Genomic DNA, 27,067 nt, shown 5'->3' on the forward strand with positions numbered 1-27,067 from the left:
GGCATCCACTGGAGCTCCTCGAAAGCAGAAGACACTGAAATAATCCAAATTACAAATCCCAAAACAGCAAGGCAAAGTTTGTACTTTTCCCTTCACTCTGTTAAGGAATAGATGCACCCAGTATCAGGTCAGCAACCAGATGAAAATCACAGGCACACGCGGTCGGCTCTTGGCATGTATTACAGCAGCAATTACATTGGTCCAAACCAGAAAGTTGAGTAGTTCCATCGTTGTCAGTTTAGCCACAAATTCATTAGGCAGCCTCTGACCCTCTTTTGAAGGATTTGCGCAGCCTCGAAACATATTCTGCGTGCGACTTTGTATGTTCTGTGCCAAGGTAGATCAGCTGGAAGTGGGCTTTTCCAGCAATTGTGTCATGGCTCTGGAAGACACCCACTTTGTTTATATTCTGTCTCTTTTAACAGTATCTTTTTATTTAGGTTGCAAAGGAGCGTTTTAATTAAACTTAATTAACCAGCTTAACTTGTATTAATTTGAAAATTTTAAACAGTGGGTTTTGCAAACTTTTCTGGGAAAATGTGCACTGGAAATATTTAAATGAATCAATGTCCTTCAGTAAAACCCTTATAGATCAGTTCTTTAGTAAGAATTCCCACCAAGCTCAATGCAGCTTGTTTCTATATTAGTCAGGGAGTCTTATTTCTAGGAAAAGATCCATGACCTTGGGGAAACTGAGACATTAAAAAAAAAAATCCAGCTATATTGACCCAGGAAGAAAAGATCTAAAATCTAGTCAGTCTAGACCTTTATTTGGACCAACCAAACTGGCACTTCGTCAGGCAGGGCTGTGAAAACAAGGGAGTCTGAACATTCAGCCCAACATTTCCACCATGGATTTCACCAGTCAGTCCACAGACTGAACAGACAAGCATAGGGCAGATGCTACCCACTTCAGGTGATGTCTAGTTTCCAGTGAAAAGGAAAAGATTGCTCTCTCCAGCCCTGAAGACAAGAGGTCTTTTCTCCTGCCATGGATGAAGCTCAGAGGCACCGGTCTGGCAGAAAGAACCATTAAGTCTTTACATCAATGAAGCTGGAGGTATTTGGAAGTGCACTTGGCAAAAAGTTCATTAAAGTAAAAAAAAAGAAAAAAAAGAAATCCGGTATGAGATTACCAAGTTGGAAATTAAGGAATTGATTTCCCAGACTCTGGTTAAGAACTAGATTAATTTGTGTGTTAAAAAAGGTAACCCAGAAAGTATTCCAAGTATATCTACAGACGCGGCCAGTTGTGAGAACAGACACTGTAGGGGGGGGACTAGAAGAAAAGAGAAGGTATGTGAACACCTCCCATGTGGTCATCTAGTTCTCTCTCTCTTGGATGGCAAAGAACCAGAGAAGGAAGGTATGTTGGGTTCACATGTGCTAACTTAGCATCAGACATGCCACATTATGGTTTAGTGGAACGTGGGAATCCAGGCACAGAAACCTCCCACTGTGGAAGAGAACAGGAAAAGGAACCTTGTATATTTGTCAGGATCTTCTTCACGAGGAAATGGCTGCGTAAGTGGATCAGGTTGTGAAGATATAAGACAATTTTTATTAAAATGAATTTCAGAACTGATTTCTGTGTTTTCCAGAAACTAATGAAAAATATATACTATGAGAAAGTTACAGATGACGTAAGCAAAACCTGAAACTTTTAATTTTTTCAACTATATACTGAGAATCCATTAAAAAAGGAAAAAAATAATGATCGCACCTCAGAAATATTGCTTAGAAATGGTCAGTAATTTGCCCAATATTTCTTTTTAAAAAGTCAGTACTTCTGTTCATAAACATATGATTGCCTGCATTACTTCTGAATATTGTTACAAAGAAATGGACAGCCACTCGGTTTCACTACACAGAAGTTTATTATGAACATAACAGAGAAAAAGACAGCAAAAGCAATCCTGATGCTTTAAGGCAACTCTTAAGAGATGTTCTATGAAGATGATGCAACTTCTGTTTAAATAGAAATTATGAAAAAATATCAAATTGCATCAATAACTTAATGTTTAAGTTCAATAGGTCTGCACTAACTAGAGAAGGAAAACACTTGTTGATCTTAATGCCAGCATTAAGATATAGTGGCCTATTCTGACAATCATACCTTGGTTTAATAAACCTTTGCATCACAAGCCATTAAATCAGGAAATTCCTAATTAACCATAGCTTCACATGTAATCCAGACCAGGAAATAATAAACTTCAGGACAAGGACATGCTAGATTGTAAAATCTTGCTTGAAGTTTTTCATATTCTGGTTTATTCTTTATATAATTGGAAATCGAAAACTATGATCAGTTTTAGGTGCCTTGATTTAATTGTTTCCACCATGAAGTGCCTGCAAATATGGGCGAAGACCCCTTCTATCCCACCTTATTAAACCAAGTCATGATCAGTGGAATTGACCATAAGTAGCATAGTTCTAAGGAATAGGAAAAAATATTTACACACAAAGGTTAATATGCAATAATATAGTTTGCATACTTAAATCCCCCCCCCCCCCGCAAATCGTATTTGAAATAACCAGGTAACACCATGCTATTTGCGAATAAAAGGGAAGAGAACATTACAGATGATAACAGCAGCTAGAAAACTCTTTGAACCATTATTTCTTAAGGAAAATAAAAACACATTGAAAAAAGAGTATGAAAATTAATAAAATGAAATGTGACAGCGGTAACTGTTTAGTGACCAGTCTGGGAACAGTACCAACAATCAACCGTTACAGTACAGACAAAATCCAGGGCTGTCACGTCCGGGAAATTTCACCAGCTATTACATAAATCTGTAGTTGTTTCTAATTCAGCTCCCATTATTAAGAAATAATGCATCATAGTTATTCTACTGGGATCAGTAGAATCTTTTGGGAGAGAGGGAAGAGGAGTATATACAAACCAATAGAAATATAAATGCAAAAAATAATTGATAGGAAACTATTAGATGAGATGATTGCAGTTATAACATCTATTACATCCTTTTATTAAGTTATTAAGCAGAATTTTAAAATCCTGAGGTTGAAATGATGTGTAGCCTTAACTACCAGCTTTAAGAAATATGTCAGGGCGTGGTGGAGGTCCCAAAGACAATTCCCTTTGAGTTGATCCCCTACCTTGGTGGAAAAGCCGTGAGCCTTTCTGCCTCAAGTCCTGCTACAATCCATCTCACAGGCTCCTTTTTGGCTCCACCTCCCTAACCAACCACCCAACCCCACCCCACCCAAACACTGAAAGAGATCACAGAACAGTACCAGATTGTTTGACTTGACTCTACTTGACCCTCCCCAGTAACAGGGGCATTCTTATGCTGGGTTACTGGTTTAATCTGTACTGCCTGGGTCACAGCTTTCATCTACTGTATCAGCATGCATATTTGGAATGGTGCCGTGTCAATTTTGAAAAAGCACGAAACAAGACCCGAAGTGGAAAGACCTCACATTCCTGTTTTGCGGCCAATGCTCATCCTGGCTAGCTACACTCTTGCCCACTCACCTTCATGCTAAAGTCCTCAATGGTGTTCGATGGGCCAGCAATGCTGCTTCACAAGGAGGGGAACAGGGCTCCAAAATGAACTAGAAACATCAACTGCTGCATTTCCCAATTATGAACAAAACAAGCCCTTTATTTGTTGACTAAAAATACTGAAAGACCAGGAGGTATGGTAATTTTTCACAATATAAGCAGGCAGAATCCTGCCCTTGCATTTTGCCTCTTGCCTTGGGTTTTACATGGACGGCAGACCTTTTTAAAATTGAAAAAAACTGGAAATCAGACAACTATGGCTCAACCTAAAAGGGTATCCACTCTTCTACAAATGACCATGTCTACTCGCTCTAAAACTCTAAATGAATATTGCAGGTAAGTATTTCAAGTGGATTGCTTAGACAAACAGAGAAAAACTATTAGATACAACATAAAGCAAAGAATACTTGTTGAGTAATAAATGCAAGAAAACAGGGCTAGGTGAATATTGATTAAATTTACCCAAAATCTTACCCTACTGGAAAATATTGAAACAATATGAAGTAAAAATACACACACAAAGGAATCTTGCAACCAGTATGAGATTTTGTACATACTGTACCATTATTTAAATGTCTCCATTTCTATTTAAGTTAGAGGAAAAAAGTTTCGGAAGAACAGTTTCAGAATTCAATTTACATCAGAATGTGCTGACTGTTTAAGATTCCTTTAAACTTTTTGCCACTGGAAATGTAAACTAAAATAATATGATACTATGGTATTTTTAAAAATAAAATCATGTAATTCAGTAAATCAACAGACAACACTGTGTTACTTGGTTCAGGCTGCATAATGTAAAAGGGTAAAATCTTTTGCAAACTGAGAAAAAAGTGCAAAAAGAGACAACCACAAAGAGTGTGTGTCTAAAAGCAAGAACATTATGACAATCTTCCAACATCTCATATAAAATTAGTTTAGAAAGTTTTGGTTTTTAAGAACTCACGAAAATTTATTCTGACCCATCCTGAAATGAACAAGTATCAGCTGAGGAACGTTTTTATGGCTGCGTAAAGTTCTCTCTTCGCTAAAATAGTGCCAAGAAATCATAAGCTTGCATAGAAAAACAAGAATCTCAAATTCCCACTGGCGACATGCTTAAAGAACAGAAACACAGGTAATGCAACACAAACATAGTGCAAACCATGGCAGGACATGATAGTTTGGCTGCCGCAGATCAGGGAAAAGACTATTATATATATCCAGTCATCACAGTTTCTGGTCTTTTAATTCCATAATTTGCCAAAGTTTAAAAAGCCCAGCACTGCTTCTCAACGTAATTTGAGATCATCACCACTTCCCAGGTTTGATCCAGGGCTAGGGTCTTGTTGTCTTCTTGCCTAAATGAAAGACGAAGAGGACAAAAAAGGGGGAGGAAAAAGGTCAGAGATGTCTGGAATGTTGCAAATCAAATCAAAATAATGTTTTAGATGACATTTGAAACCACCACCAGGGACAACTAACAAGCAGAAGACAGAATGATGGATGGTACTGAGCTCATAATGCTTGTGTCAACGCCCAAATCAGAAGCCTTTAGAATACCCCGTTCTAGATTTAGATGTTTATCTACTTGTCTCTTCTTTTGAAGAGTTGGTTCCGATATTTTACAAAGAGTTAGATACTCCAGGCAAGAAAACTTTAGTGCCAGAGATCTGCCTTTTCATTTCCACATTGATTTAGTCTTCTCTAACTCCAGACTTTCCTAATATTAGAATTTTCCATTTCACAGCTTCCATCTTTTTGCATTACCATTATGAAAAGCTAAAATCATCTTATTTTATTACCACCTTTGAAAAAGAATATTTAATGACAAACAGATTTTGGTCAGAAGACCCAAATGGTTTTTTTCTTCTTTTAATTACATAGAAAATGTATTCCTAGGAAAAAATAGGGACAAGGAAGAAACGACACTGACATCAGTCTTGTATCAGCAATCCTTTCTTTGAGAAATGCAGAGTGCTTGTTGGGATACACAAAATTCTGTCTTCTGGTCACCAACGTTTTTTTTCTTCCCAGAATGCAGACCTGGTGGCCTGTCTTTTTCCAGAAGCAAATTCTTGAGGTGCAGTTCTGAGTGAAAATCATCCTCGGGGGAACACAGGAATGTTCTGTGACCAGAACACAGAGTTCTGTACATAACTAAATTATGATTTCTATTTTCCCTTCTGGCACATTATTGCAGTCCCATTTGTTGGGGAATAACAGTAGCAAAGGGCTTTACTGATTTAAGTCAAGGAAGCTTCCTGAACAGGTCCTAAACAAAATTAGAGTATCACTGTCTTTGCTTGAATTAGCCAGATCTCCTTATCATTTCAGTTAGTAACTAATGAATGACTGACTTAGTGAAAACAAAAAAGGGTAGCTTTCTAGAAAAACCTTACATTTGACCCTATCTAAAGTTAATTTTGCATACATAGCAATTACCAGCATGTGCGCTACAAAGTTTGTATCTTTACATTCAAATACAGTTCACTGGTCATTACCATTATTCATTACAATGGAGATTATTTTATGAGAACACAGTGGTTAAGCTCAATTTTTCTAATTTTGTAGATAAATTAAAAATTAGACAGTATGACAAACACCTTGTTGCAAGAGTGTTTTTTTTTAATCAAAACAAATTGGGAACTCTAAACCAGATTAGATTTTTTCACTAAAAAAAGGGAATGTTCAGTAGACATCAAAGCTTCATACTATGTACATTTAAATCAAAGCTCTGCATGCCAGATACAATATCAAAGCCATCATAGATAATGTATAAACTCATTAAAACAGAAAGATAGCCAGAAATAATAAAAAAAATGCACTTTCACCCTTCAGTATTTCTGGGAGCAAACAAAATGTCATTGTTAGTATTGTTCTGTTTACTGGACCCCCATGAAACCTGTCAGTCTGATTTTGGACTTTGCCTCCTTCTGCCCCCAAATGTCAAAGCCCGTTGATTGTTAAAGCATCTCAGGCAATTTATATAAACACTGAAACATTTAAGTAAATTACTTAAATTAACATAATATGCACACACACACACACATCATTAGAATTAAATGTGCAAAAGTTTTATTTCCTTTCAATTTAAAAAAAATGTATTTTTTTATTTCGCATTCTTAACATACACAATTAACAAAACAATCTTTAAACTTAAAAAAAAAATAGACAAGAGACAACCCCAAACAAACTAAAAATAAAAACTAGGAAAGAAAAGAAGAAAAGAAAATCCATCTTATATTTTATAATGATCAATAGTCACTGGTTTACTAATAAATTCACTACTATAATATGAACAATACAAGATACTATTGCAAGGTACCACAAAATCTCTGCCACAGTAACACACTGCTATAATTCTTTGACTGATAGAAAATATTGCCTTTTTTAAAACAGCTAGATCACACATTTCTGACAACCATTCCTTCCTATCTGGAATATCACATTTCCAATTTTTTGCTATGATTCTTTTACCTACTCCCTATGCTCGATATCACCATAATTCCTGATAGGCAGTCATTCCAGATTTATTTCATTTCAGTACTTTTTGGGGGGAGAGATCGGAGGCTTCTTTAGTTTGCCACACAATAAGTTTTAATCCTTAGGGGTAATTTTAATCAGACTGTGTGCTGAAAAGGAGTCATGTTCATATACCAAAGGTTTCCTTTCGGATAGACATCTCTAGTCCAATACTGAATTTCAGGTACTCAAGTATTTTTCATACAACTTTTGAATATTACAATATTGTGAATCCAAAAATGGAGTAAGGGAAGAGAAGTAAGAAAAAAAATCTGAATATGTTTTATATTTTTCTAGTAACATCAATTAAAGTAAACCTAGGCACATCTATTACTATATCAGTTTTAATGGTAAAGACAATTACAAGCGTGTATCTCAAGGTTTGGTTAAAAAAAAGGAGTTGCCCTTAATTATTATCAAACCTCAACCTACATAGAAGTGCTTGTTTATCTAAGAACACCCTGAAAAGTGCCAACTGTTCATCAGTTCAAATTAGGTAAGCGGATGGCTAAGGAGAAATCCCATAAATAACTCTTTCCAGTCTTTTTCTTGTCTCATGGTCTGGCTGGATGAAATTCAACTTAGCAACTGAAAAAAACAGGAAATCATGTGGGGATCTCTGGGTTCTCATCTTCTTTTCATGTACAATTGGATCTAAAGGGGATTTTAAAATTCACTACCACAACCCAGGAAAGGTAAAGATTTCTGAGTTTCCACATGAATGTCTTTGATATTATGTGAAAAAATGATCAAGTCTGTACTGCAAAATTAGTAGATGGCAGACTGGTCGTATCTTTTATATCTGGTGCAGATGCATGTAAACTTAACAAGTAAATATAAGAAATAAAATAAAATAAATGAATAAATAAAATAGTAGATATGACAGTAAATGTGGACATAAAAATCATTTTTTTCTTTCCAAAGGAAGACAAAATGATCTGAATTACATGTGCCCTCTGCACTTCTATGCATACTCAACACTGTTTGTTGAAAGTGCCTTTCCCTCCGTATTTTAGAATTATATTCTGATTTGCGAGTTCCAAAGGGGAAAAACAACTAATGCCCGCAGGTTTATTTAATGTCCATGGAAACGCTGAAGGCCTCTGTCTGAAAAAGCAGGCTGGACTGCCGTATAAAAGTGCTGGCGAAACAAACCAGCAGCGAGGCAGCTACAAAACTGAGCTGCTAAGAAAACCACTTTGTTTTTTCTTAGAATTTGTTCTGAAAGCAGCACAGAGCAGATCATCTTTGCAAGTCAAGCAATACTGTAATATATGCTTTTCTTTTAGTCAATGCGGGTTAAAAAGGGCTGAGCAACAGTGAAACACTGACTGACAGTGATCAATAGTAATTATATATTTATAGCATCACTATCAACATGAACATTCTTTTTCAAATAACAGCATTTTTTTTCCTAATGGAAAAAATCCATAAGAAGCTAAGAACTGCAATAGACTTTCAAAAGGCATATAAAGATGTGTGCAACTGAGAAAAATGAACTAATGTGCTAAGGATTCAGTTTTCAGATGAGAAATTGCCCACAGTTTATAGTTTCATGTTACTTTTTCAAGGGAAAGCTTTTGTTTTTTATTGTAATTGTATTTTCTTTTATTTTATAATCTTACAAGCTTCTCTGTAAGACTTGTGTGTCCTGAAAAACAGGCTAAACATCTCCTAAATAAATAAAGGCTATCACAGCATCAATTAAACGTTGAGTTCAGTATTTCAAAACATGCAAAGCAATTTTTCCATGACCATATAGCCTGATATTAAATGACACTTCCCCTTCTCTGTTTTCTACAGCAACCCATCTATTAAAGGGTAAGACATAATATTTTTTCTTATATTTATATTCAAGGCAACATTTTTCTTGCCTCCAGACTACACAACTTAAAAGCTTACCATACAGAGGATCTCAGTTCGATACAGAACTGCTTCAACTACTTGGAATTCTATTTCTATGGCGCAGTAAAAGACTAAAATTATATAAAGCACGTATCTTTTGGAAGTGTAATGCAAGTATATTTACTGTCTTCCCACAACACAAAACAGAATCTTTTGTAAAATCCCCATTATGTGGCAGGACTTGTGGTGAGACACGGCTACCACAAGAATAGCAGCAGCAGCAGCAGCACACTGGCAATCTCCTGTCTGTGGCATTAAAATATATCCAGCAAACAAAATCCTTGTAATGTTCTTGTTTGAACTGATTTATATGTTTTGCTGCATCATATAAATGGGAAAAGCAGCTAGGAAAGAAGAATTTGCCTATCTATCTCTGCTTCTGCAATGCCCTGCTGGCTATTTGGAACAAGGGACAAGGGCAGATAACAAATAGTACAAGGATCTGATTCCTCATTCCGTACAAAGAGCTGCAGCAAATATCGAAATTAAGAAGATATACGCACATCTGCCTGTGTTGGGAATGTTTGCTTTGCTTCTATGGTCAATAAGGAGATGCACAAAGCTAGGGAAAGCATTATTTAAATTATAATAAAAATATTAGCCTCTCAGTTGCATCAAAATTAAGGTGATAAACTCTGTAAAAGGCATTCATTAAATATTACATTGCATGCATTAACTTTACTCTGAAACATCATTGTGACTTTAAAATAGTCAAACAGGAAGATACATTTTACTATCCATACATAAAAGAAATTTTGTAGGTAATATTTTCCAGATGTTGCCACATGGTATGCAGCATCCATGCACATGAATCTTTGTCTCCTGACTGTGACTATAACCCTAGGTCCTATGTTCCAGCTACCACTGCCCTTTTAATTTCAAAATCTGCTACTGGTCGTGCTGAAATTTTTAGAATTCTCTATCATTTGCTTTAAATGCCGCTGCAATTCTGATCTATTAATAGCTATTTCCAATGCTTCCTATTCCCAGTTTCAAGGGAAAAATGATTAAAGATGGCTTTTCTTAAAATTCAGTGGTACATTTAACTGATTAGATACTGCAAGTTCTTGTGCTAAAAATCATACCTCTTCTTTCCCAAAATACGTTACTGAGGTTTCTACAAGATGTAGATAATTTATTGTTCAATGTTAATTTTTTAATGTTAATTTTTTAATTGATGAGCCAAATTCAGAAAACATTTTTCAAATTATATTTAAATTGGTTAAATATTAAATGAAATACGTATTTCATATCTTATTCTCTAACTTGAGTTTACTAAAAAGAGGATGTATATAAATGCTACTTATGGGAATATTAATGAAGTCTTTCATTTAAACAAGCGTCACTCTAGGTAGTTACAACCTGTCTAAGAACTATATTCATTCTTAACCTTCAAAATTGGCAGAGTCTAATCTAAAATAAGAACACTATGGATGCTTTAGGAAGGAATGCTTCTTATGTTTTTGCACATGCAGAAGACTAAAGCAAGTAAAAATCTTTTATAGGAAAGAAATTGTATAAATAAAGAATACGATCTATGATCATTTTCATATGCTGCTAAGAGTTGGATGAATACTTCCGAAGAGCTGGCGCCTCTTTCGGGGAGTGGCAGACCAAGTAGTGCAGGGATTTCCCTTTTTATTGAGCTCAAATGTGGTATCTATTAAAGTAATTTAAACTATGCATGATTTTTTTAAAAAAAATCTTTTATGCAGACTTTTCAGCAATCCAATATATAAATTTGTAACAATGAGACTTTTAATCTTTAAGCATTCTTATTGGATGTGCTCAATAACCTTGCGATCAGAAAAGTGGATGGCTTCAAGTTCAGTTTTATAAAGCAGACAAATTTTCTGCATTATCCTTCTATGAAAACAGAGCTGAAATTCAAGCTAGCAATTTGAGTCTTCTTTTCAAATATTCCACATTCATTTGAAATGTATAAACTGAGGAAAAGCAAGGAAGATGAAAATAATAAAATTGTTCTCCAAATATAATTAGATCATGCAACTTTAAGCCTATGTTCAAACCAGTCTTATTTTCTAAATGATGGATTTTGATCCTGCAGCAAACAAATGTTATTTAGAGCAGGGCTTCCACTCATGGTGTGCAGAGGGCCTTTGGCAAGATCTGTCTCTCCTCTTTAAGTTAGCATACAGAAAGAAACAGAAAGATGAGCAAAGCCTTTTCAAAGAAATCACTCAGATATTGGAGCAATCCCTAAGACTGCGTAGTGGGCAGAGGGAATAACCTGGAGGAACAGGAGGAAGAGCTGCAACCAAGACAATGGTCAGATAAAAGACATCCAAGTCCAGTGCAGAAATATAATTTGAGAAAGTGTCTCAGACATGACCCTCCCAAATTCACATGAAGATAAAGGGAGGGAGGGGAGAAGCACATTCAGACTTGCAAGATTCTATTATACAGATAGTCCTCAGGTTACGACAGCAATTGGTACCGGAATTTCCATTGCTAAGTGATATGGTCATAAAGGACAGGTGACAGCAAGGACTGCATGGGTCATTAAGCAAGGACCTCATGTGACTGCAACATGGGAAGAGGCAAAAATCCAGGCAAGCAGGCCAGTGGGTGAGAGCTATGGGCGGGCAGGGGCTATGGAGTGTGGATGGGCGGGTGCTGTGGGTGGGCACTACAGAGTGCAGGTGGGTGGACACTACGGAATGCGGGCAGGCAAAAAAGCAGTGGAAGTGGATGTGACTTGCAGGAGCGACTTGTAACCTCCTACCAGCTTCCCCATTGACTTTGCTTGTGTGAAGCCAGCAGGGAAGGTCACAAATGGCAATCATATGACCACAGGGACGCTGCAACAGCCACAACTTCAAGGACCGGTCATAAGTTCCCCTTGTTCAGCATCATCGTAACTTTGAATGGTTCCTGACCAAGTGGTCATAACCCAAGGAATACCTGTAACCTTATAATAAAAGTAGTAATAGCTTCTGTGTCTTTGATTTCCAAGTTTGGTCTACCTTGGAGGGTTGGCAGACTGTGGTGACAGCAGCATCACAGTGGGCAGGAGGGATGAATACTGACCAGAAAGATGTGTTCCCTGCTGTCTCCCAACCAATGTTGGCTGGAGAGAGAGGGATGGGCTATGAGTTGCTGGTCACAAGTCACCAGAAGGCACTGTTGGGTTTAGCTGAGAGAATAGGGCTGCTGATGCATACACACATACTGTACTGAACGTACTGTTTGGAGGGATTTTTGAATGGTTTAGCAAAAATGGGGAGGGGGATGGTGAATTATACACAGATCTTCCATACATTTTGCAAATATTTTCACCACTGCACTGAATCACTCTCTAAGTTCCCCATCAAATCCAAGAAGGATCATTCCACTGTGTGTCCCCATCCTGTTCCCATATTTCATTGCAACAGGGAAAGAATGGTATCTTATGGTTTCTGAAACCAAATCCTATAAGCTTCTAGATTTGGGCTTTTTATTCTCAGTGGGGGAGAACAATCTGATCTTCTTTTTGGAGGATAGTTTGTTTCAGAGTTACACAATTTTTTTACTTAAACATATTTACAACAATAAAATATCAAGATGTTTACAGGTAGTCCTCGACTTACGGCCATTCGTTTAACGGCCATTCAAAGTTGTGACAGTGCTGAAAAAAGTGACTTACGACCAGTCCTCACACTTGCAACCGTCGCAGCGTCCCCGCAGTCACGTGATCAAAATCCGGGCACTTGGCAACCAGCATGCATTTACAATGGTTCTAGTGTCCCAGAGTCACGTGATCGCCATTTGCAACCTCCCCAGGGGCTTCTGACAAGCAAAGTCAATGGGGGAAGCCGGATTGCTTAACAATCATGTGATTCTCTTAACGACCGCAGCAAAAAAAAGGTCATAAGATCAGGCGCAACTCACTTAACAACCACATCACTTAGTGATGGAAGTTCTGGTTCCAATTGTGGTCTTAAGTTGAGGGCTACCTGTTTGACATTAATAATTAAAGAAACGCTTGTGTTCTGGAATCAAAACATCTGAGTTAGTTTTAGAAAGGATCTTGGTTTGAAAACACTATTTTAGAGCAGTGTTTCTCTACCTTAGCAACTCTAAGATATGTGGACTTCAACCTCTAGAATTCCCCAGCCAGCATGCTGGCTGGGGAATTCTGTGAGTTGTAGTCTGCATATCTTAAGTTGCCATGGTTGAGAAGCACTGTTAAAGTACTTCTGTGCATGAATTGTTTTGTGCACAGAGAGCTAGTTTCAGGTAGTTTGATGCCCAAACTGAAACATGCACATTTCAGATATTTTGGTCTGTGTGTGGAATGAAATGGAGCTGTTTGTGAGTAGCGGGGAAGGAAAAACAGTGGATAACACCAGGGTCTGAGGGAAGGCAGGCTAGCAGTGATGGTAGTTGGTGTGTTTGGGGGGGAAGGAGTGGTGCTGGGAAGATGGGGTGGGCTGCTGGTGGAATGAATCATGCTAGAAGCCACTGAAGTGAGAAGAGGGAACATAAAATGCAGTAGTCCTGCACTCCATCTAGAAACCCAGAGGAAGCAAAGCATTTTGGGCTTTAGTTCTGTTCCAAAATGGTTTGATAAAACCTCTGGAGCACAACCCTTTTATTCTGGGTTTGAAACAAAACATTTTCTCCATTTTGTGCATACCCGTTTCTTATTATGTGTTTCTCTTATATACTGTGCTTTCTTCAAATATAAACCCGCATCTCATTTGCTTTTTTAACTAGCTTGTGCCAGCAGAAAATCAAAGAACTATAAACATATAATATTCGTTAGTTGTCCAAATGTCACAAAAATATAGTTTTGTCACTAAATAATGGAAATATATAATTCAGTGTAGAATTCCACTGTACGCTGCCCCTTGTGTGCCACAGAATATCATAGGACACTCTTATCTTAGCAGACACCAAGAGTTAACCATGCAACAAAAAATTCAAAATAGATAAACCCAAACAGTTAACTAGCCTAGGGACTATGAGATCAGCAATATTTCATGTAAAAAAACTTGCTTTAATAGAAGGATTAACATTTTTAATATATACGTGCAGTATCCTTCACTTAACAACAGTTCTCAAAATCACAGGATTGAAATAAAATGTAAGACATTGTAAAAAAAGAAAATCTAGATGTTTGGTAGAGTACTAACCAGTAACTGACAGCAGCTGTGAGACTCTCACCTCCATTTCCTCCCGATGAGACCTGTCTCTGTCTTCAAATTCTCGAGTTCTTCTCCGAGCTTCTTCAAAAGCCTGCTGTGCTAATGCATCTTCCTGCTACCAACCAGAAACCAGAGTCAGGAAAAAAAGTAATTTTACTTGCATTGGAATCAAATGTTTACTTGACTGCAGCCATCACTTGGCTGAATTCTCCCATGGGGGGGGGGGGGGGATTGTATGACACGCAGTGAAACAGAGCATATTGTTGAAAGCCAGATACTGTTAATGCAGACCGATGGCTATATATCATCTTTCAGACTTAGGGTTGCCACTTTGTAGTCTCAATAAGCAAATAAGGGTCCCCATCAGCCCATCCTTATTCATTCTATTTCTTCCCAAGTTCAAAATGGAGTTTGTAAAATTGGCTATGTAATATGGGCACAATTCAATTCCTCTATGGCTGCAGCAACCACACGCAAATTCTCACAGGCTGCCTATCCCTGTTATGCGGGCAATGAAGAATAGGAAATAATTTACAACCGGTGTGTGAAAAAAGCCCTGATTTATATCTTAGCAAAATTAAGAAATACGCCTGCTCTAACTGTCAGTATGACACTTTAAAAAGGCATTATCTTGGCATCATCTCTTTATAATGCTAACCCTCCTGCATTGCACTAGGTTTACAATAATAAAGTACTGGTCGTTATCAGAAGAAAAATGTAGCACAACTGGGTAAAATTCCTTATATCATTCAAATGCCAGAGGCTTTATTGAATATCAGTGTCTATAATTTCAGTCTGACATTTTCAAACAAAACATGAGAATCTTCCACCATATGTTTTATAATTTGGAAAGCTTTTTATTGCGTAAGCCTAGTATATTCATTTAAAAAAAATTATAATGGGGTGCCTCCTAAAATTTCTCAATTAACTATTTTGTGCTGAGGAACTACATACCCAACCATATATGGCAACGTGTAATTCTGTCACACTATTTCTAAATAAATAAATAAATAGATCTTTTCTTTTTTAGCATGTTTTACACTGGTAATAATCAAAAGCTGATAACTGTTAATATACACATATTACATTTAATTTGACATATTCCATTAGCAGTCAGGTTTTCCAAAGATTTACAGTTGATAATTGCTTTGCTCCAGAGAATCCAACTATATTTTAATATACTCTGAAACTCAGCACATTAAAATTTAAATCTAAAATCAAATGACTGCACCAAGAAAACATTAAATTGCCTTTTATGCCTAAGGCATTTCCTGAACCCTTAAGCTATTTTGGGAAATGATGTAAAAGAGCATCCGTGTAGCCTTGCCTAATTTAATACCAACGTCTATTAATCAATAAATGGAAGTGAAGCCCTCAGCAATCTGCACTGAAGGGCAACATACACATTGGATACTAGATTCTGCTTTCATATAGCAGATCAGGCCCTTTTGGTCAATTTTTATCTGGATACAAAATAATGCAATCCCTTTCCAATGTGCCAGTGTGGAACATAAAATCAACTGCCATCTGTGAATCTTGTTCCTGGCCACTGTCTAAGTAGCTGCCACTTCATGATGTAAAAAGGGATGGAGGGAAGACAAATGTCAGATCAGAAGCCCACAAAGCAGCCATGCAGGTCCCAATATACAGTTTTACAAATAAGACTTTTTAGTCCTTTTACAAAGTATCACCTACCTCGAGAAAAATACTTAACATCCAGTAAAGCACACAGTGCAATAATCTAGCAATATTCTCCAGCCCAAGCCCAAATAAACTTAGTGTTATCCAAAGAGATATGAGCAAGCTTCCAGAAGCCATCTCTTGAGCTACTGTCAGCCCTACCAGGGAGACCAGACAGGAAACACAACCAGATGAGCTGATTCTACTGTATGGTAAAGCTATATTAAAAGAATCTTGCAAGTCCGAAAGTACAATTCTCCCCCTGCCCCCGCCGAACCATCTCCTTTATTGTCCTGGAAACTAGGGAGGGTCTCTTTTGAGCCTCTTGCCCTGCCCACTATCCAGCTGCAGGCTATGCCGTCTCTTATCTGACCGTTCCCTTGGCAGCGTCCCTTGGCCCAGTCTCCCAAGGTCTTTCCCACATACCATTACAGCTACAAAGTAAGCATATGAATAACACACGAGTCAGGAAACTAGATTTGTGGACATTTAAATTATGGACAATGAATGCTAAAGGGAGAAGGGAAAAAAACCCCAATCTAAAATCAAAAGAAGCAGACAGGCCCAAAGATGCTGAACCGACTCTGCTTATGTTTTCAATGCATTATATGATTCCTTCAACCTCAAATTATAAATATACAGTTTTACAAAAATACATTGTCTTAAAATCACAAAATAGTACTTGAGAAGTCTGTTGCTATCTTCTTTACCTGTGCCCGCTCCTCATCAAATTCTAGGCAGCCCATGCCATCCAGCCTTTGGAGATCTATCCAGCCTTTCCAAATAACACAAACCCCATTAAGGATCATGGGTGCTTTTAAGTAGACCTGAAAAATGAGAAAACAAATGCTGATAATGGGGATAATGTCCAAGCCCATGAATCTAGGCAGAGATTTTAAACATGTTATGCTATTATCTCTTTCTGTATCTTTAATTTTAATGTCAGCTACACTGGACATACAACATGATTTTTTTTAAATAAAAGGTAAAATCCCAACCTTTTATATAAAAACGTCATTAGCACACATAAATGGTAAATCCTATAAAAATGGGCAAAATATAACACCCAAATATAATATAAACCCAAAGACACACAGAATCTTCCTCCACAAAATCTGCATACATGAGACTAACGTCACCCACCATGTAAGAAATTAAGGATGTGCAAAGCAATATGATCTTTAAAACAAAGCACAGTCCAGACTTGAAGGCTTCAAGCAGCATTGTTCCAAGTTCTTGGATTGCAGGAAATTACCTCAAGACAGCATGAAACAAATCACTGGTGTTCTGAGTTTTGTTTTAAAGTTGGAACAAGGTGTTTTTGAACTGTTTTGAGCTCTCTCTCATTTTGTGCATACCACTATAGCAATCAGACTGATAACACAAACAAAACTATCCTTTACAGCTACTATAACAATTAGGATTCTATCAGGATAATAGCAAGACAGAGGCATGTGCGTGTGCATGCACACACACACCAAACAAACCACGGGTGAAACAAATCCTAGTTTAGAATTATATGTAAACTCAGCTATGATATTCATACTTTAAAATAAAGATCCAAGCTACAAGTTTACTTTCAAATATGTACAATATGGTAACAGCGAAACAGATATTCAAATACAAAGATAATTTCATTTTGTGATGTGTGTTTTTCCCAGATCTAACCCTAACCCTATGTAAATACAAGAATCCATATAATATTGCCTAGCACATTTAATAAAAGGAAACTTACTAAGAATAAAAAATCATGAAACAAGCACATGCTTGTTAGGATTTATAACACTGTTTTTACTTTAAGTCGATACTAAGTGTTTAGGTCATAACAATTGTGTTGAAAAAATGTATCCTTGTAACAAGGGCTGTCACAATAAATACTGTTCCTGGAAACAGCTTTTTAAAAAAGTTGTTAGAGTTCTTGACCATGCAGGGGAGAGACCATTCAGGAACTGGGTTAAATTACTCCAGGCTTCACTTGAGAAGAAAATTGAGTCAATGAATACAGGTGGTCCTCATTTAATGACCACTTGTTCAGCGACCATTTGAACTTATGATGGTGCTGAACAAAAGGTAGTTATGACTTGTCCTCAAAGTTCTGGCCATTGCTGTGTTGCGCAGTCAGGTGATTGCAATTTGTGATGTTCCCTGACAGCTTCCCACAAGCAAAGTCAATGGGGAAGGCAAAGTCAATGGGGTTAGGCAGAAGTCACAATCATATGAGGTCCTTGCTTAATGACAATGACTGGGGACTGCCAGAACTGCCATAAGTTAAGCAGTGTAGTCATGTGATGTCGTGCTTTACGACTGCATCTCTTAGTGACAGAAATTCTGGTCCCAATTACTGTTGTTAAGCAAGGACCACCCATAAAATCCATCAGAATCATGAAAGATTTTCTGATCTCCAGTTTAGGGAATTTTAAAATAGATTTCTTTTTATAATTCATTGGACATAGAAACACTTCTCTAGGACTTGGAGATGCAGGAAGATTCCTTTTTACAAGTTGTATTTCATCTGGTTGATTGAGAGGGAAAACAACAACTGTTATCTTCCCCCCAGAATGATGATGGTGATTGTATTGCCAATAAATAGGATTTTATCACAGAGAAACATGTTTGAAAATCTGGAGGCCACAAGCAGGTTATCCTAGACATCCAGACGCAGGGATCAAAAATCTGATGCTCTATCAAACACACATCAATATCAGGTTATGAAGTGACACCAACAAATCCAACAAGTGAAAGTATAGGTTGTTTCTGAAGTCCTCCTTTAACCCATTAATGCCTCTGAAACAGCATAACTGCACAAGAGGCTTGAAATAAGATTGGTATGGTATTGCACTGATTACAACTTACTTATTGTGGGTGGAAATAAAATCCCTGTTTCCTATTAAACTGTTTCCCAACAGTTGTGAAAGAGTTTGCAGAATGAACTGTGCTTGCTTTTTGAAGCTGAACCTACCAGTAGGAGCTTCTGTCTTCAATAATGAGATTTCAGTACAATTTTCTGTTTTAAAAATGCCTGTGCAGAGGGAGGTTATTAAAGAAAGTTGAACATGATGCTATGACTAAAGAACGTTTACACTCAATATCAACAAGACTTTTTAAGGGAATGGGATAGAGGGGAGGAAGGAAAAAAAGCACAGTGAAGCAATAATGCTTCTAGGACAACAGTGTCCTTTTTAAGCAGGAGTGTCAAAATCATCCCAAGCGCACAATGTTTTGACTCTGAAATGACTGTTTTGAGGGTTCAGAGCTTAGAACAAAACACTCAGTGTTCTGGAGTTTTGTCCCCAATATGGAATAAAATAGGGTACTAAACTTTTTCTTTTAAAAAAACAACAACTTTCAAGCTGAGAAATCTTGGAGAGTACTTTAGCCAATAAAGCAGCAGCCACAGGTTTCATCCCCACTGTTATTGTCAGAAACTATTTACAGGGAAACGGAGGTGAAAGAGGATCAGTTAAAAGTTAAAAGACCACCGCTAGCCTGGCAGGTAAGTTTACTGCTGTTTTAAATTGTTTACAATAGGAAAGTTATTCATGAGTAGCAGTGCAATACTGTCTCATGTGTTAGGCTTTCTTGTTTAGGGAGACTGCCAAATGTAAACTGCGCAATGAGCATGTCTATTAGGAAGAAGCCTTAAGAATATGGGAAGAACAGGAGTATGCAAAAATGCGTGAGAACATGTGTGCCGATAATTTTGTTCCAATCTCAGAACTAAACTTGGCTGATTCAAGTAGTTTTGTTCAGAGTCACAGCCACAGAAAATTAGCCCCCAGCAAGCAATTCTGATTGTTTAAAATTCCAAACAAATACACCCCCCCCACCCAACCCACATATATTCTGAGAGTTTTGTTTTGACACTATAGCAAAACACTGAATCTGTTGAAGTTTGGTTCCAAGCTCAAACATTTATTTCCTACTTCACACACACACTACTAGGGAAGTGTATTTTTGCTATTATATTGTTCATAGGCTGTCTTAAAGTGAAACTGTTGCATATTTCCTGTACTCAGTTCTATGGATATTTGTACAGTTAGGCTGCAAAAATCATGCTTTATTATTGGTTGAATCTTCTGCTATAGGACTCTTAAAAGCACTTCTCTTGCTAATTTTTCTTAATTTTGGATATGTAGCATTTAGTGTGGACTTTCACACTTCTTTTGTCTCTATATGATGAAAAACAATGCAGCAAGAGACTTGTTTCAAGTCCCCATTGTTTGCTATGGTAGAATACTCAGAACCTTTCAAGTGGGATTGCTTTGCTCTGAGTTCAAAACAAATTACTTTCCCCCCATTTCATACATACTCCACTCATGTCTATGAGCCAAGGCACTCAGTACAAATAATCATTACCTATAGTTCTTTTTACATATCTTTGTGGGAATTATTTAAACTGCTGAATAAGGGTTTATCCCATTCTTCAACAGATTCCAATTTACAATGGTAGAACAGCCCACAAATATGCTCAGTGGCCCAGCAGTTGGGCATTATACATTATTTATTTACCAAATTTGTATGTTGCCAATTTCATTTGGCTCATGAAGAATTACAGCAATGAAAATATCCTTAGCACATACAGCACTGCAAACAATAAAACATCAAAAACAAATATAAAACATTAAAGAATCCACAGTAAACAATGAAACACCTACAGAATAGTGTAACAAGCAGAGTAACACCTTACTATCATAAAACATTAATAATCCCTACTGCTCAATCTGATAACAGTTACACTACATCCTGCAGATCAGTTTATAAGGTAGCAACAGACAATATTCAACTCCTAAAGGCCTCTAGAATAATTATGCTATTAGTATTTTCCAGAAGGCCATCACAGTGAGGTTAAATGGAGGCTGTTCCATAATGCTGGTGCTGCAGCAGAAACATTCTGCCTCCCGGCTTCAGCATCCCCCCCGCCCCATTCCCCTGAAAATACAGGATTACCAGGTGCATCTCCTATGATATACAGTACATATATTAGATGGGCTGATTACAGCTGGAAGCAGCAGTCTTGATATTCTGATCTTACACACGTTTGCAACAGACCACTGCCCCCAATAATCCATCATGTTGCAAAGTTTTTAAAAAGTGCATCTGTTGTTTCATCTGATTTTATATAGAACATTCTGTCCAGTATGCCCATCCCAAACTGGGGAAAGGGCTGGGGGACACTATTTTTCAGTCTGTGCTCCATCCCTGTGGAATAGCATGCCCCCAACAACTAGATGGTGCTCTCCTTGACTGTGTTCAGGAAAATGGTGGAAACAGATTCTACAGTTTTTAATCTATAATGGCTGGGATCTGGTTGCCAAGGGAGGGTTGATTATTGTCTTTTTATGGTGTTAATTGTTGGTTTTTATGAATATGTTATAAACCACCAGGAGTCCATGTGGAGTCAACAGTATAAAAAAGCAATCAATGAATGTAATACATCAACATTTTTTTTGCATTTTTATGGCTGACAGATAAATATTTTGAGTTATCCTGGTAACACTGCTGTAATCCTGAATGTATTTTAGAGAAGGCCTCTAAATCTTGCAGCTTGCTGACTTTTTAAAATTGCCTTTCAACTGAAATGTTTCCCAGTGTACAGGCAAACCCTATATCCCCTTGTTCTGACATATTTTTTAAAATTATGTTAATGAATATTCCTCCCTGTCAGAGAAAGAAGCATAGGTCTACAGCTTGGAAGAAACTGCTGCTATCACTGAAGCCGTTTGACCACATTTCCTTTTTAAAGATAAAAATGGTTTCCTCTTCATTTCTAACCCTATTTGGGTTTATAGCTGTCATATCCTCCTCACAGCCAGTTCCAACTTATAAAACCAACTAGTAATCAAATAAAATTACCTGAGTGGATATTGAAGTCTTTTGAATGATATGAACACTTTAGTCAGGAGTCTTAATCAGGGTATATGCTGCTTTTCACCTGTGCCCCTGCCAGTGGCACCATGAAACAAATAAGATGCCTCTATTTACAGAATTATTACTTTAAGCCCCAACAATGACACTTCTCTTCTTCTCTCCTAACATGCTTGAAGCCTGGGGTCCGAGTGGAGGTAATGCTAAACAAATCTACACTAGCTGGAAGGAAGATTCAAGGACGACCTGCTCATTTCTGATATCTCAGAATTCTAAAGAATTCTGATTAGTGATATATCTGAACAGTGTGTGCTATTTCACAACAAAATAAAGCAGCAGCCAGTTTTATCTCATGAAAATTAATCCTGGGAACATTATTAACTCTAGCCTGTACACAGAAATAATGTTTATATTTCAAGCTATATCCATTTTAAAAACAGTACCTATTATATACAATTTTTTATTAAAAATACATTTTTGTAGTACGATATAAAGAAACTTCAAAGAAACTGCTTAAAATGAGCTAGGAGGTACTGTACACAGGTGATAAAATCCAATTTTCAGACTGGAAACTACTGTTGCAGCTTTAGTCAAGATTTACAAGGAAGTTTCCACTTGCCTGAACTCCAAACTCTGCTCCTTTTACTTTAGGTAAACACTATGAATCTGTACAATATCCAATTAATGTGTACCAGAAAAAATAGGGTACAGTATATGGTTTCTGGAGACCTTGAGGGTAAATGGGTCCAGGAATCATACCACTGAAGAGCTAGGATAGGAATCTGAGGCAAGTGCTTATACAAACTTTTCTTGCTCTCTTCTCAGGTAAAAGGGAGCTAGAATGGGCTACAGTAATTAATTTTTTCTGGAAGCCTGGCATTCAAATATGCAATAGCTGATCATTTTCTAGTATTCAGATTGTTAAGAGGGAAAGCTACTTTAGCTTTGAGATGACATTAAAAAACCCTGTTATTTATCAACTTGTTTTTCATCATTAATGCAAACTTACATATAATAGTACAGACACTAATTTTAGACATACAAGTTTAATACACAAATATAGACAACTACTCAGTGATGTAAAGATGGGACTCTTACAAAACTATCTTAAAGGAAACATCAGCATTCAGTACCCGACAGTAAGCAATCAATACTGATGGTTTAGAAGTTTATGTGTTAACAAACAGCTGCTTTGAACAGATGTAAGATCTACTGCAAACCAATTCAGCAACTTGAAATTGTAGTACATTGGATTACAGATCGATTTCACTAACTACCTGCTGAAGCGTAGTTTTGGTGGAAAGGTAGGATATAAAACTTATAAAAGAAAGACAATGTTATGAACTACAGAAGCTTTAATTCCAATAGTAATTTTAACAATACCCAAGAACATAAGTTATATCTATATTAATGCTCCTGATTTATGATGAAACCAAGCATATTTTATTGTCTCAAAAATGTCCCAATGTTTCTCAGATGGCCCCTTCCCTTCCCTTCCCTTCCCTTCCCTTCCCTTCCCTTCCCTTCCCTTCCCTTCCCTTCCCTCCTTCCTTCCTTGTGGCCCAACACCAATGGACTCTTAATTCCATTAAGCACATATTCTGTGACACTCTATCAACTGCATGTTATGGTGTCTACACAAGAATGCACATGAAAAGAACATTTACATTCTGATATCTAATTTAGTACTCAGGTCCAGTATTATTACTAAGCTATTATCTGTAAGCTTCTACAGAAAGCCAGTTCAGATTGTTAGAAATAAACAGCATTACTCTACTCCATATATTCTAAAGTTGTCACAGATCTTTCTTTTTAAAAAAACAACTGAATCATTTTTAACTCAACTGATAGCATGTACTTCACCAGTCACCATCCATCAGTTAATGAGTCAGCATAGCCACAATCACCACATGGAAACAGTAAAATGGTAAGAACATATCACTGTATTTGTTCCCAGCACCCATGTCTATCATACATTCTTATAGAAGACACTCAGGTGAGTCACTACTCAAATATCGCCACGTACAACTTCTCCTATTCATAGGATACAGTGAACAGCCTGTCTGCTTATTAGAGCAATGAAGCCTGAATGTTGATCTCAGCTGACCCTGAATCATCTCACTAACTATACAAATGACATGGCATTCTAATGTTATAGTTTTACTAAGCACCATTCATAGAATAAAACAGTGTTACAGTGGCAACAAAGGATGGCTTATTTCTATCAGTTTTGCTGAAAACTTTGGTACAGTCTGACAAACGTACTGATGACCGGCAATTTTCACTTCTTCAGAAGAAATCTTTCAAAGCATTGACAAATATTGATTGTGATCAGTAACAGCAACATTAGGAAAATAAATAATATTCATTACTGTAATTACAATAGCAGTAGTGTTAACGATAATATATTTGATGTCTACCTAGAAGTCACACCCTGAAATCTTTGCCAAGCAACAGCACATTGGATCACTTTGACTTGTGACAGGCCAAACAGTGTTCTCTACTATTTACATCACAAACATTCCAAGGCAAAACTCAACATCAATTATTCAGAAGGGCAACTTGCCATCACTATTTTAAAAGGGATATACATATCCTTCTAAACCTTACTAGATCTCTAATTATAAGCACTCATTTCTAAAGCTATCTAGATTTTGAAATATAAACACTGCAAGTGAGTTGACAAACTATCTAAAAAGAATAATGTGCTAATTACTGAGGTTCACTGACTTACAATCAATAAAGTAACTCTGAAATACAATTTTCAGAATTCACTGGTCTTTAAGCAGTTCAACATATGAAACTTAAGAGGGCCAAATGTTAAAAAAATCACTGATATATTTATCCATAATAGCAAAGAAAATTAACTGCCTATCTCCCATAGTATCTGCCCAACTGGTTCGATCTGGCAGGGTTAGCATGCTCTGGGTTACATGGATTAAACAATGCCACCTACTGGGGCCCCAGAAGCTCGCCTTCTCTGTAGCAGTGCTTGCCCTCTGTAATTGTCAGCCCTCCCAGGTAAACCAGACAGGAAACAAGACTAGATGAGCTAATTCTACTTTACTGTAAGGCTACATTAACAGAACCTTACAAGTCTGAAAGTACAAATCTCCCGCCCTCCCTATTTACCGCCTGAGTAGTTAGGGCAGGTCCCTCCTAAGTTTCTTTCTCTGGCCATTACTCTATTGCGGACTCCCTTCTCTTTTATCTGATCGTTCCCTAGGTGGCATCTCCCCCCCCCGGCTTCTTCCAAGGTCACCCTCACATTCCATCACAGGAATGAAGTTCCCCCTGAGATTTGAATGGTTCTCACCCTGCTGGTGTTTTGAATGGCCTTAAAGACCTGTCTCCCTTCCCTTCCCTTCCCTCCCTCTTCTTGGTTTATTTTCTTTGCCATCGTTGTTCTTCTGTCTTGTGCTGTTTGTGTGTCTCTACTGTTCTTTTTTTAAAAATGTTTTAACAACTGTAAGCCATCCAGAGTTGTTGGGAGTTGGGTGGCATGTAAATTATTAGAAGTATTATTTATAAATAATGGCAACTATTTAATTGTAGTTTTAGTGTGTAGAATGTATATGCTGCAACCATGTGGGGGAAGAATTTCAGCTAAAGTAAGAGTATTAGCAAATAAAAATTTTAAATGTCATTGGTTTCAGTATAATGATGACATTTGAACTATTAGCTATTAGTAGTCAACAGAACACTCCTTCAACAAGCAAGCAATGAATTTAAACATAAAGACAGTCACATTTATATTGTGAACAGCTGCATCTGAATTTTATTACGGAGCTGGTAAGGAAATGAGGTTAACATTCAAGATTTAAAAATATGTTTCCATTGCACTTTATTGCTACAGGCCATTAGTTTAAGGATGCTTTCTAATAAATTGTTGTAAGATTAGCAAGGTTCATTATAATTATCAGCCTGATTCTCTACTTGGCTGCACAGCAACACATAGGTCATAAACTAAACTATCAACATATTCATAAGGATGCATGTAAGTGTTAGGAGCTGCTTCTTCTCTAAGGTCTTATCTTAGCTCCACTCCAGGAGTGGATTTCATAGGATAGGAAGAGTTCAGAGATGGGAATAAAGCAATTCTTCATATGTTAGTTCAAAACAGTTCTACCTTTGCCTTAATGGTCTGATAGCACAAAAGCTGAATGGAACTGACCACAATAGGGACTGTAAAATTGGTTGCTAAGTGGGGTGGTCACTAAGCGAGTCACCATGTGACCATACCCGATTTTAAGACAATTTTTACGACGGGTGTTAAGTGAATCCAACTTCCCCAATGGACTTTTTTGCTGGAATTCACTTAACAATCATGTGCTTCATTTAAAGGCTGCGGTGATTCACTTAACCACCATTGTAAAAAGGTCACAAATCTCAACGGTGGTGGGTGGTGCACCGTTTGCGACTGTGAATACAGGTTGTAAAGCACCTTTTCCAAGGCCGCTGTAACTTTGAACAGCCATTAAGTGAGAAATATCTGTAATTATGCTCTAGTTCTTTAGCTCAGCATGAAACAGTAAGAGCTATATTGCTAGATGAGTAAAACTAAATATCTACCTCGTCCATAACTTTGTTGCTTGCAAGGTGGAAATCCAGAACTATAACTTGGGTACAACATATGCCTAACATCTTCCCTAATAGTTGGTTTTCAGAGGTATACTTCTCCCAGAATATAGCATATGACCATCATGATTTGTAGCACTTACTATTCTCATCCTCCATGAATCTACCTAAGTTCTTTTTAAAGTCATCCAAGTCAGCTATATAAAGAGGAAAGGGAACTGTACAAGAAACTACAGAAATTCAAATCTCCTATATCTCAGTTTGTAATAACAAACTCAGTGAAAGTTGTGACTCTTTTGTTTGTCTCTGTGAAATGCTCACCTAGAACCACCTCACTCTTCTTTTAGGTTTGCAATGCCAAAGGAAAGAACTTCTCTACCTTGCCTCCGCTGTGCCTTGTCATTACCTGCTGGGTTTTGAAAGAACATAAAAAAGGATAATAATATTTCTTATTTCCCTTTGCCCCATAGATTTTCTTTTTTTCTTTTCCCCATTGTTTTTAAACTATAATGGCTTCTTTTTGTCTCTTTTTCTTTTTTTCCTTATTTATTTATTTATTTATTTATAAAAAACAGAAAATCATAATCAGCAACAGAATTCATTCTACATCAGCTGAATACAGCCATTGTAAGAGCTCCGCACCATTGCTGGACCCCTAGGCATGGTGCCACAGCCATGTCTTTAGGATCTTCCTAAAGGCTGGGAGGGTTGGGGCCAATCTAAGGTCCAGAGGATGATGTTCCACAGGATGGCAAAAAAGACTCTCTTTCTGGATCCTGCCAGATGACACTCTTTTGTAGACAGGACCCATAACATGCCTCTCCTGCCAGTCCTGATGTGATGAGTAGATGTAACCGGG

General features: G+C 37.2%; 1 protein-coding gene across 4 annotated transcripts in view; it reads right to left on the reverse strand.

Annotated features, from left to right (window-relative positions):
- Nucleotides 1–1,858: 1,858 nt before the first annotated feature.
- The window catches only part of CBFB (core-binding factor subunit beta), a 41,906-nt gene continuing 16,697 nt past the window's right edge, over nt 1,859–27,067 (reverse strand). Inside the window, exons 4-6 of one of the 4 annotated variants that reach the window (XM_088135916.1) lie at nt 16,476–16,592; nt 14,105–14,197; nt 1,859–4,866 (exon numbers count right to left, since the gene is read on the reverse strand). In XM_088135916.1, the coding sequence (XP_087992042.1) occupies nt 4,798–4,866; nt 14,105–14,197; nt 16,476–16,592 (279 nt within the window). In that variant the 3' untranslated portion in view covers nt 1,859–4,797. Of the gene's footprint in view, nt 4,867–14,073; nt 14,201–16,475; nt 16,593–27,067 lie in introns of all 4 variants that reach the window. The other 3 variants (XM_088135918.1, XM_088135915.1, XM_088135917.1) reach the window with 3 other exon arrangements.

The sequence above is a fragment of the Python bivittatus genome, unplaced genomic scaffold (assembly GCF_059951505.1).
Source record: "Python bivittatus isolate LINGU-HERP-01145 unplaced genomic scaffold, Pbiv_v1 ctg000190_np1212, whole genome shotgun sequence".
NCBI classification, from domain to species: domain Eukaryota; kingdom Metazoa; phylum Chordata; class Lepidosauria; order Squamata; family Pythonidae; genus Python; species Python bivittatus.